This window comes from Nothoprocta perdicaria, unplaced genomic scaffold (genome assembly GCF_003342845.1).
Source record: "Nothoprocta perdicaria isolate Ctin4 unplaced genomic scaffold, notPer1 scaffold_15, whole genome shotgun sequence".
NCBI classification, from domain to species: Eukaryota; Metazoa; Chordata; class Aves; order Tinamiformes; family Tinamidae; genus Nothoprocta; species Nothoprocta perdicaria.
Genome location: NW_020454649.1, coordinates 3,105,288 through 3,117,418, shown reverse-complemented (window position 1 = coordinate 3,117,418; position 12,131 = coordinate 3,105,288). Strand labels below are relative to the sequence as shown.

Here is a 12,131-nt window from a genome sequence, read left to right as displayed (position 1 = left end):
CCAGATCCTTGTAATATATGTCATGATGCTTGACATGGCTGAGCTGAACATGCTCAATATGTGCCTTACATCATCTAAGCACAAACTGACACCTCAYAGAGGCATAGAACTAAATTAATTGATACCTCTTGCAGTAACTGTACTAAGCAACCACAGAAAAGCAACCAAATCGAGTGTCCTCCTGCTACCTTCCGTCTCTCTCCCTCACATGCCCAGCCCATATTAAGCACATCATGACAAAATGAAATGTTAAAGTCAAAAGTGTGACCTTGTGTACTAGAAATATTTATGTATATATGTTTGGGGTCATGTATTGAGTCATTTGCCCAAGCAATGGCTTTGGTCACCAGTATCCCTGATGAACAAGGTGACTAAACTCATGCCAAAGGCTTGAGCTGAGAATCCTGCACACTTCTTATCCCTGTGTTGAGTCATAGTAAGGATCAAAACAGCTCAACCTAACTTAACATTTCRATCTGAATTTATGGGGCTTTCATGAGAGAAGTCTAGCCTCATTTTCTGATATCTCAAGTCAGTCATTATCCCAAATAAAAGAACTTGACTCATGATGTACTGAATATTCACTAACAGTCAAAACAGCATGAAACTTTATGACATATAATTTAAAAGATTCTCCTAACTACTAGAAGAATTACTCCAAAATTTACTATAACAAGAGAAGAAAAAAATCCAGTAACCATGTGGAAAAAGGAGAAGCACTTCCGACACTGGAAACCCAAGGACCAAAGCTAACAGAGCCCATTGGCTTCATCAAGACTAAACTTTAAAGCAAGTGCCTGTTCTCATTTGGGTGCTGCAATGGCTTTCCCAAGTAGCTCACAGAGAACAATTCTCCTAATAACCTGAGCACTTACTCCCATCTTCCTCAACATCTACAGTTCAAACAGAACTGCAGTTCGCATCCAAGCCAATATTTCTTTACATACTGCTAAAGCCAGAGAGAGCTTTTAACAACACACTTGAGAAAAATCCATGAGCCCAGACACAAGCTCGAGATGTTTTTGTGTAATGACAAAAAAATAGTTTAAGAAAACACTAATAATTACATCTTGGTTGCCTACTACAATTTTCCATCTTCTTCCCGCTCCAAATTAAACAAATAACTACTTAAGTGAAAATGTCCAAAGACAGCATATAAACTTGACAAAATAAACAAAAAGTACTCAAAACCATATGAAGACAATGATAAAAATGTGTTAGTTCARGTCTGAAGAGATTTTTCTGATCTCTAGACTAAACAAAACTACCAGTGCAAGTTCAGTGCAAAACTGGGGAGAAGAAAGGTACTAGCCAAAGCAAAAATTCAATATACAAACAGCAGAAGTTATATCCATCCCCACAAAGAAAATAAATTTGTCATTTACACTACTAGAATACACATACAACCCTAACATTTTCCCCTATACCTACGGTATCATTTCAGAAAGATGCACAATATTCAAGCAGCAGCCTCTCTACARTTTGTGTAGCAGAAGCAGATGAGCACTTCTGAGGACAAGCTTGCAGTGTGAAATAGTAATGTTTCTCATGATTTGCCTGCTCCCCATACAACGGCACATAAACTCCCCTCCAAAAACCTCACTTGTGATAAAAGTAATGTTAAAACCAAGACATTTGGTCCTCTTTGTCAAGCAAATGGCAGGAGTGGTTAAACAAGCTGACATATAAAACTTAAAGAGATTCAGAAGCCAATGGATCTTGAAATCATTCTACATGTTTTTAAAATAACCAAACCCCTATACCACGGTATGAAAAGCCAGGCCCTACAAGGAAATTTGAGATCAGGCACTAAAAACCAAAGCTCTCTAAAATCTGTCTCTGGATAGGGGGTAAAAATTCTTAATATTCAAGATGTTTAACCTTGCTGAAGGCCCAAACTAGCTATCCACRGATGCCTCCTTCACATACACTATAAATATATAGGTATATTCTCCAGAACTGAAGGCAACTAAAGTTGCATATAGATCTGCCTTTCTTTCCTCTTTATACGGTTTAAAAAGTTACAGCTTAGATTTGGGTGGTAATCCACCAAGACCTATTARTCCCATTTCATAAACATTCCATATACACACAAAAAAAAATGAATAGCATTACTTTTTTCCCCCCCTATATTTAATCATACCTCTATCAGTCTTGAACCATATTGATCAAATCTTTCCTGTAACTTTCGGACTGTATCACACTCAAGTGCAACATGTTCCTGGGTAGTTCTGCCTTTATGCTTATCCAACAATCCTGCCTGTTGCTCTGAACCTAAAAACTAGATGAATAAGCATCTGTAGACCTAGTTTTAAATGTGGCAACAGAAATCATGTGGTAAAACAAGACTTGTTTGAAATAATATTATCTAAATTTCAGTATATGGTTAAAAAAAGCCGCTGTTGTGGTGATGTGTTCATGCTTATAGTAAGGTAGAGAATCAAGCCATCTGGGGTTCTTGAAATTTTATCCCTTTTATAAAAGGCTAGATAACAATTACTTCCTCCCTCCCTGCTAATCAGGGTTGTTAAGGAAATTTTTAGACACCAAGTGACATTTACTSTACCTCATGTTCTCAGCTGTCCTGGTCTACTGCAGAGCCTTTTCCAAAGGCTGCTTATGCTGCTTATTCCAGCATCAACATGCAGGCAGACTGTCTTCTGTATGCTGCAGGCCCCAGTTAACAGAGCGGTGTGGAAATGAAAACAGTAGTAGTGTCCAACATGGACTGTGATACTATAAACATTGAAAAATAGGACAAGCAGATTATGTCTTCCATAGTGTTCCTTTCCTCTCATCCCTGAAATCACATAAACAACATCTACTTTGATCTCACATAACCCCCTTGCAAATTAACCGGTTGTTATAAATCTATATGCATAGACTGAAACGCTGGTCTGAAATGTTTATTTGGCTCCAGCCCTTAATCTCTAGTCCACGATTATACCACATACAGCCTTAATCATCTCAAGCATTTTGGCACATTTAAGCACATATTCATGTGTTGTCTTCTCCCCGCCCCCCCCCCCCGCCTTTGCTTATTTCATATTTCAAAGCTTTGTAATCTTTTGGGCAAGGACAGCCAAATCCTTTCCCCTCATCTACTGGTGYGGCACTGTAGCACTGCTGAAGAAAAGTTTTACTTTGGTCACTTGAATTTATTGTTTCCCTTAAAATAAAATCAGAGCTTAGTCTTTGTCAGGGCTTCAATTTTGCTTTAGCAAACTGAGCAGAAAGACCACGAAATAGATAATTTGCTGATGGAGCAGAAGACAAGCAAACAAATTGGGATGTTTATTCTCAATGCGAAATAGTGTAACTAGTACTTGGRGAAAAAAATGCATAATACATGCATAATATGCACTGACCTAAAATGATTAAGATGATGCTTTGCCTTTCCCTAGACCTATGCTTCCATGGCCACAAAATCCTTTACAGAGATGAAATGACATATTGCAACATCCTCCAGAAGTCTGTATTTTACTCAGTTCAGAAATGGAACAGGAAAAGCAGCCTGGTGCACATCAAACATTTCTATGAAATGAATGGTCCGTGTGTAATAACAGAACAACCAGAACAAGATGGACAAGTGCTCAGGCTTACAATTAATCTGTAAGTTATGAGCACCAGGCAGCTTCTGTCTAGTCAATTGGAACAGCTTAAATATATTCACAACAAYGTGTGTGATCCGATTTAATTATTACTTGTCTTTTGGGCTACAGTCCACATTCCRGGCTTCACTCAGCATCTGTTTCAGGGAAATGTTTCCTGTTAAGACTGTAGTGAAGCACAATCCAAACAATTGCCTGCTAGAAGTCCATCACAAAAATCATCAGCTTGACTGTAGTTGAAGAAATTAAGTAATAGGTTTTGATCAAAAAAGGAAATTAGTGATACTATAGGGATTTCAGACAGTAACATAGGCAAGTAGGTTCTTATAAGCAGGGATTTTATAACTCAAAATGCCATTTAACTGAAGCCAAACAACTTGGCTTCAGTGAGGAACTCAGTTCCGCACACAACTCAAGAGCAGCAACCACCACCTGAGCAGAGAGCAGCCAGATACGACAGGCAGACACTTGAATTACAGGCTGACAAGCAGCCCCACGATGCCCTGCCCATTGCTGGCCTGTCCCAGGGCTGTTCTCTCCTCACTCCCAGTCACAAAGTGTACCGAGTTGCGACCAAACCTTTCACAAGGGAGCTAGACTGGGATGACMAGCTTTTTTCATGCCTCAAGTTAGAATGCAAGTCTGGATGCATTTGGCCAAGAAGCACAGGCTATCAGCACTTACACATCTCTTCCTCCCTGTTTTGTTTCCTTTGTTAAAGCCTGCATTCCAACAAGAGGCTTCCCTCATTCATAAAAGTCCAAGATACAGTTGACCTATATCAACTTTGCTGCCCTAAAAAAGGAAAYAGAGCCCTGTTGAAATATTTTGGTCCCAGTTCGTAGATTTGGGAAGCACGATGTCACCATTGTTACTGGTTTTAACGTTGCCTCAGGCTTGCTTACACTTAACCAGATGTCAAGTTGGGCACTTAGCTGGTCAAAACAGCATGTAAATTCATCCCATTAAAATTAGAGCATCAGAAATGAATGATTTGTTTTGTATTTATATCAGACCCCATTCCTGTAGCTCACTGCCAGCAACTAGATAACATTTTCTTATCTTGACTCCTTACAGATCAGAGCTTATAACTTGAGATAGTTTTTCTTCAATGGACAGAGTGTAAGACAGCAAGTTAGGACTCCTGAGTTTGCAATGATATGAATATGCTTATAGATAACCTTAAGACTTACTAGATGCAGTATAAAAACAACAATGCTAACAAAAGAAACTGATATTGCTCTGATCTTGTTTTTCCAAACATTCATGAGAATAAAGATTGCCAAGAGGGTTGCTGAGCACTTTCGAATAGGGGGTTTGCTGTATTTAGAGACTTCAGYTTCTCTTCTTTTAAATTTTGCAGGCCCAACAGCCAAATTCCTCAACTTGAACACCTGAGGATTTTACTTTTTACTTTAAGCAAGGACAATAGAGTAAATTTGTAAAGACAACAAGACCAATACTATTCTGGCTCTTATTTTTCTATTTTCTAACATTAATATGAGCTTACTTTAAAAAAAACAGTTAACACTCATCACACATTTTCTATAGATACAAGAAAGTGTAACAGCATGCTCAGCTTGTGATTGCAAAGTTGTGAGCCAAATCATATCAGATTTTTTATCTGAAAATAAAAACAACACTACATTACAGCTTATTCTTTCACACACAAGGATGAAACCGTTCTGGCCTCTACATCATGTACTCAGTTTTAATTTCTGGCTTTAGTAATAACTAAATGCAACAGGGCACAGACTTTTTTTCTCCCCAAGTTCCTTTTTCATGGGCCACCTCCTCAGTTTCACAGGGTTAAGCTGTCTCAAATACCAGTTCCACTGAAAGTCCAGCTATCAGTATGTGCTGCTAGTAGGTGCATATCCTGGGAATTTCAGCACTTGATCTTTGATGAACTGATTTGGAAAGACCCAAAAAGACCCAACATAGCAATCTATGTTGTAATACTAGGGATTCAAATGATTAATCATTGCATCATTTGTTCTACTAAATATAAGATATATATAGGCACATATATAAACCACTACAAGAAAAAAATACCAAGATATTTTAGCCCTGATTGATCTCTCCTTTAACATAAGAAAGATGTATATCTACAGATGTTAGTAGCTTTAATTGTGCATCTAGTGGTTTGCATTTGTAGGAGACATGAGCATGTATACACAAGCACTAACATTTAGGCTTAAAGAATTTGCCCCTGTGGGTTTGTGGATATATATCCACATTCTTGAGCATGTAGGAGTACAAGTGTTCRAGGTATGCTGGAGGTGCACTTGGACAGGGGTGAACAAAACTGGATTGCAGTTAGCGTCGCAGCCCTCACCAGCACATTTAACATGGAAACTTGCACATAGGTTTTCCCTGTTCCTGCAAGGATCCCCTATAAGCAGTACATGCAACCACCGCAGCACGTTCAGACAGAGCAAACCAGCAAAGGCTACGTGCTTGGACCAGGGTTTCAAACTTGTTACCCATGGGCTGAAGAGTCTGTCTAGATTTTAAGCCACCTAGCTGGAACTTCTGTGCTGATGGGCTGCCACATGTTCAGAAACCCCAGAGAGACCTTCCTATAGCTAAAAGTGGAGGGGCTAAAAGCCTTGCTTTCCTTCACRAATGCACCCAGGACTGTGCCCCACAAAACCAGAGGCCAAGCTCTATAGCTTTCCAGCATGATTAAATTCATCCTCACTTTCTCAAGCGGAAGAGATCCTCAGCTCATTGGAAGCTCCAGAGTTTTCCCATTGAGTGCTCTGTCCTAAGCCAGTTGAATAGTAGAGAAGGCCAGAGCAGAAATTAGATTTGGCCCTGACCAAATATCTTTAAGTCACTCCTTAAGATGCATATAGTTGGATTCTGATGTGCCATAAAAGACTAACTTCCAAACATGATGTGCAGCCTGTCAGTGGTAGGTCTTTCAGCCAGTCCACTTACTGATGGCATTTGAAGTTATTGGGAGAGAGATATTTGGGGGAATAAAACATACAATTTTTCTGAGTAGCTACAAAGCTGATAGCTTATTAAAATTAATAAAGCTCACTGGAGCCTCCCAGATTGTTCAGTGACCAGAAGGACTTTCTACTGAAGTGTCATAGAATAATTTCTTTACTTCTTTCAGTGTCAGATTTCAGTATAGTGCCAYGATTATACTGAAATAAAGCAGTTACTTCAGCCCAGTTTAACTGAAAATAGTGATTTCTAATATTTTTAACATAGCTCTTCAAACAAACAAAAAAGTCAGCTATAATTTTTAACAGATACAGTGAGAAACATAACAGCAAATGAGATTAGTTATTGWTGGTAGCTCAAAAATCCACACTTGACACTTGTCAGCTGTGTCGCAGTGTAGGATCATAGACAAAAAAAAAAGAGAAATTCATCCCTGTAAAAACTCTCCAAAGAAAGAAAAGGTTGTTTCCACTTTCAACTCCTTTCTAAAAATCTCTTAACACACCAAGCAGAGTTTAGTTCAAGCTCAGTGTTTTGATTGCAACAGGCAGAAACCAGATTGGCTTTTCCATAGATTACCTGAAGTACATCAGGTAAAAGGCATGCGAGTAAATCATACATCTGACTTGAATTTCCAGTTCAGTAACAGCTGCCAACAACCAGGTCTAGAGCGCAGATGTGCTGATGCATTAAATGGCACAGCAGGTGTATTAACTGGCATGGGACTCTCCATCAAAGACCAGATGAGAGTTGAGTACAACACAGCCAGTGCAGTAGTTTATARGTTAGTAATACCAAGATTTCTTTCAAGCATTGACACTTCAGGCTGTCATGATCCACATGCTAGTTAAGTATAGGAATAAGTATAGGAACATTATACAAAAGAGTTAACATTTCACAGATAGAAATTTCTATTTCTTACCTCCCAAATATTTCAAGTTAATAGACGCTCAGATTTCAGACCAGAACAGTCTCTAAAACCCCATGAAATTACTGGATGCATGCTCTACTTCAGCTAAATCAAGCCAAATCATATCACACTTTTCCATCTAATTAAAATAATTCCATCTAATTAAAAATAGAAAGTGAACACAGCTATTCCAAATCATGAGTTTCTTTTAATCTTCCAGCTGCTTCAGCTGATCAATAGCTATTTATCATTGTCGCTGCTTTTAAAGACACTTTATTTTGTCACTTTCCAACTTGAAATGCACTCTTTAAAACAAAATTTCACCTAGATGCTGTCTGAACAGACTCAGTCCTTGCACACATTAAGACATCCAAGACAGCTTTACTGAGCTCATTATGGTGACACATTCAGACTGCATCTAAGACAGACTGAATCCCAAGCAAGAAATCAGAACTTGAAATAGTTGCAACTATTCTTCAACAAATAGTTGATTGGAGAACAGCTTCACAAAAAGAAAAACAAAACACTCCCCCAACTAACTACTACAGACTGTTATTACTTATTTTAAAATAGTTAGCTTCCTTTAAGCATTTAGAGTTTTAAGTTTTACCCTTCCCACACCAGGTGGGAATTAAAACATGCTTATCCTAGTGTAGAATAAGCTTTCAGCTTGTAGAAGCCTTAAGAATTGTGACTGGACTACCCTCTTTGATGGGAGATTTGTCACAGAACAGCATAGATCTCCATCTCCATCCCTTGAGAATTTACTAAGATTTATGCATTTACTTACTGTTTCCTCAACTCCAAAGAAGCCTCCTACCCTCATCTAATAAAGGAAGCTATTTAATAGATCATAATGCCAGAAAGGTCCATTATGATAATCCAGCACAATCTTCTGCATATAGCATTCTGCCATGGATTTCATCCAGAGGTTGCAATGCTTGACTGGAGCTAGAACATAATCTCCAAGAGCTTATCTCTAGCATCAAACTCAAGATATAAAACAAAACCCAACAAACACTTGCCAAGTTTCGAATTTACAAGTGCTCCATTAAAACTTCCTAATTATATAAAGAACCAAAGACGACAGTAAAATGAGTTTTGCTGTTTCTTGTGCTGGAAAACATCCAGTTATTTTACCACTAGATCCACCTCAGATTTTGCTCAATATAAAAGACAAAAATTACTTGAAGGCACTGTGGAAAATGATGCAACTATTAATAGAAAAATTATAAATGGAGGAAGAAAGGTTATTGAAAGCTTTCTGTACCACTATAAAATTATCTGTAGTCTTATAACTGCAAGAAACGACTTATAGAAGATTCACTGACTTATGTCACATAAAATATTAGTGACAGACAGTCACAGTAAATCACAGTGTGCCTTTAGATGCACTTTATTTCATTTTCAGACTTTCAAAATCCGCATTCAATTATTGACAGCATTGATCAGGACGACGAGAACAACAAAGGAGGCGACAGAAGCCAACCCTGCTGTGGCCAATCGCCACCCAGTAGCCTCCAATAAAAGCCTTATCATAACTGACCAGTTGGTGCCTTGAATATTTATAAGCACTTCCCTGCACAGTCACTCCCGTTTCCATTGAGCACCAGCTTCCATTCATTCATTGCAATTTTTTCAAGACAGATTTCTCATCAGAAAAAAAAAAAGAAAAAAGTCAGCACTGTGATCTATTAACCTTCCCATTTTACACACACAAACTGCGTGGGAGAAACTAAATGGAGATCATAAACACCTGAAATGCATCTTTCTCTGTACAAAACCTGGAGGCTGGAATAAAATAAGGAGCAGAAGGTGGCACCAAGTCCTCTTTTTGGACTCACCTACAAATATTCCTGTGGGATATGAAGTATTACAACAACTGATAGAGCAAGGCAAGACTTCCCCATACTTTTATGGTCTTGCATGAAAGAGTCTGTAGTTTACAACACAAATGTCCACATTCGACTTTTAAACTTACAGCTACATTTTCAAAATGTACATCCAAAAGGCTCTATCTTTTGCATTTAATTCACAGACAGTTAGTAACACTGACAGCAGACTGAGTGCAGAGAATGTACAAGATAGGGCTTGGAGTTTAGCAAGAGAAGTCACCCTCTTCATTAGGTAAGATGACCAAGCTCAACCTACCAGAGAGGAACAGTGATGCTGAGCAGTTACCTCACCCGTCCACGGGTGATCCAAATTGCTACATTATTGCTTGGGGATGGGATAATGGTACATAATGCAGCTGAGGAGCATAAGTTAAGCAAGCCTTTTTCTGATGAGTGTTTCATTAGTGAGGTTCTCCTAAAGTGTCCCTTTTACCCTCAAAGAAAGCCTGTGCCTTCACTTGTCCCTCGCTACGAGGCTGCACGGTGAAGAGGCCGAGCCACCTGCTCTTACGGACAGTGAAATCGGAGAGGATCCCGGCTTCTTCACAGAGCGCCTGACCCCAACAACGAAACCAGCACGAGCCCTGACGCTCACGGAGCAGCTTCTGCATTGAAAGCTGCTCTGAGGTTTCCAAGGAAAGTTACGGTACTCCTCCATGGGACACCACGTCAGAACTGCTTCCCAACAGAACTGTCAGGACTGAGGTCTTTTCAATTGCTCCGCAGTCTCATAAAGAGATGCCAACACTCCTTTATCTGCTTATTTGCTTAGCTGCTTTAAAAGTCTGCTTTCTAATCAAGTGCCAGGATTAAGCATTTTAATGTTAAGTTACTCTCATTATTGAGGTACCATCCCACATACCTAACTCTGCAAGCCAGGCACAGGCTCCTCATTATTACTTGAGCATAGTACAGTGCAGCCTTGTCCTAAGGTAGAAGGAAGTTTAAGTTGGTTTTGCTCAGGAACTGAATTTCATTACTGCAGTAAAATAAAAAAAAAGTATATCAAGTCATTTCCCCTTTCCAGGCTGTACTTGGGAATCACATTTTTAAGATGAGACTGCAAAATTCTCAGTATATTTTACTATAAATTGGTGGTAAAGTAAGTTTTGCTTGCAAAGAGTACTGACATTTTCTGGAGAACAGCCTGTTACTCTACATTTCATGTCACGGGCACAGAGAAGCATGCACACACGCCAATTATAGTAAAAATGTTCAAAACAGCAGCTGGTAGGAAGTTGGAAGAGACATTTGTTGAGACAACAGGGCTTGGGTTCCCACCGCTCCCGAGCCTTTTACAAACGGGAACACACTAGGACTTGAGAGACAGCACTCCTGCCTGGTAAAGCTGTCACGCACAAACCACTGCCAATGATGTGATTCAGGTGAAACCCAAAACACAAAACTAACACCCATATCCATAGAAATGACTCAGTTTCATGTAAAGCTGGATCTTACCATTAGCATTTTTCCCACAGATGAGATGCTCGTAAGGTTGCAACACCCCCCAAAGTTCGGCATCGTTGTTGATAACCATCTCCAGGACTTCAGCTGAGATCTCCCCTCCTCCACCATCAGGGCTCTGGCTTGCCAAAACCCGGGCTTTAATCTCTTCTACTAGGTTTTCCATGCAGGCAGTTAAGGAGATGGCTGCATATTCATGGATCCTCACCGAGATCCTCGTGTCCACCATCCACCTGAAGAACCTGCCCACRGAGAAGGTGAGGCCGCACCTCGCCGACTTCCCCTTCCTGAGCCCGTCGCCGGCGCTCATGCTGTACAGCGAGAGCGCCTTCACGGTGGCCAGCACGCAGCTCTCCGACAGTGCCCAGCTCTGGATGAGCTTGATGGCGCTCTGCACCTCGAAGCGTGTGCACTTGGCGTGCGCCACGCTGAGCCGCTGAGCCTCGCGCGCCACGCGGATCAGCGCGCGCCGCAGCAGCTGCGAGAGCCGCCTCACCGCGTCCGGCGTGAACGCTCTGCCCTTTCCATCCCCCTTCCCCTTCCTGAGTATCTTCCCGATGTCCTCATCAGTCCAAGGGTACTCCTCTAGATCCGGCAGCTTAGGACACTTGGAAAATATATCTGCGACTTCTGGGTCTTCCGGCAGCACAGTGTTCACGGTGTCCCAGCTGTTGTTCCTACTGTTCATGGAGCCCGAGTAGTACCACCAGTTGCCTCTGTGCTGAGCGGAGGCAAACGCTTGYGAGTTGGACTTGGAGGAGGAGAGGCTGAGGGACCTGCAGGAGTCCCCTGCCCCATAACCGGAGTCCAGCGTTAGATCCTCCAGCGTCTTCAGAGTCGAGCTGTACATCCCAGCCATAGGAGAGACGGCGGCGGCGCCACGCGCGGCGGCAGSGCCCGCCGAGCCCCGGCCGCGGAGCAGCTAGTGCGCGCCCGGGCGCGGCTCGGCCATGCCGCGCTGCCGCCGCTCGCTGCGGGCCGGGCGCTCCGCTCCGTTCTGCGCCGCTCCGCGCCGCCCGGCTCCGCGGGACACTTGCGGCGCCCTCCAGCCAAGTTGTGCGGCGCGGCGGGCAGGGCCGGCGCGCCGCATGCAAATCAGCCGCGGGAGCGGCACCAATGGGCGGCGCCGCCGCCAGCGGCTCCGCCAGTGAGACACGAGCGGGGCGCGGCGTATGCAAATGAAGTACGGGAGTGCCACCAATAGGCGGCGCCGCCAGTGAGAGCTGGGCGGGGCGCGGCGCATGCAAATGCGCCGGGGGCGGGGGGAAGCGGGCGAGGCAGAGCCGCGGG

The 12,131-nt window shown here is 41.9% G+C and overlaps 1 protein-coding gene across 1 annotated transcript in view; it reads right to left on the bottom strand.

Moving 5' to 3' along the window:
- The window catches only part of ABTB2 (ankyrin repeat and BTB domain containing 2), a 104,580-nt gene extending 92,841 nt beyond the window's left edge, over window positions 1-11,739 (bottom strand). The window contains exon 1 of the mRNA XM_026034802.1: window positions 10,836-11,739. Coding sequence (XP_025890587.1) covers window positions 10,836-11,700 — 865 coding nt within the window. The 5' untranslated portion in view covers window positions 11,701-11,739. The remainder of the gene's footprint in view (window positions 1-10,835) is intronic.
- Window positions 11,740-12,131: the final 392 nt, after the last annotated feature.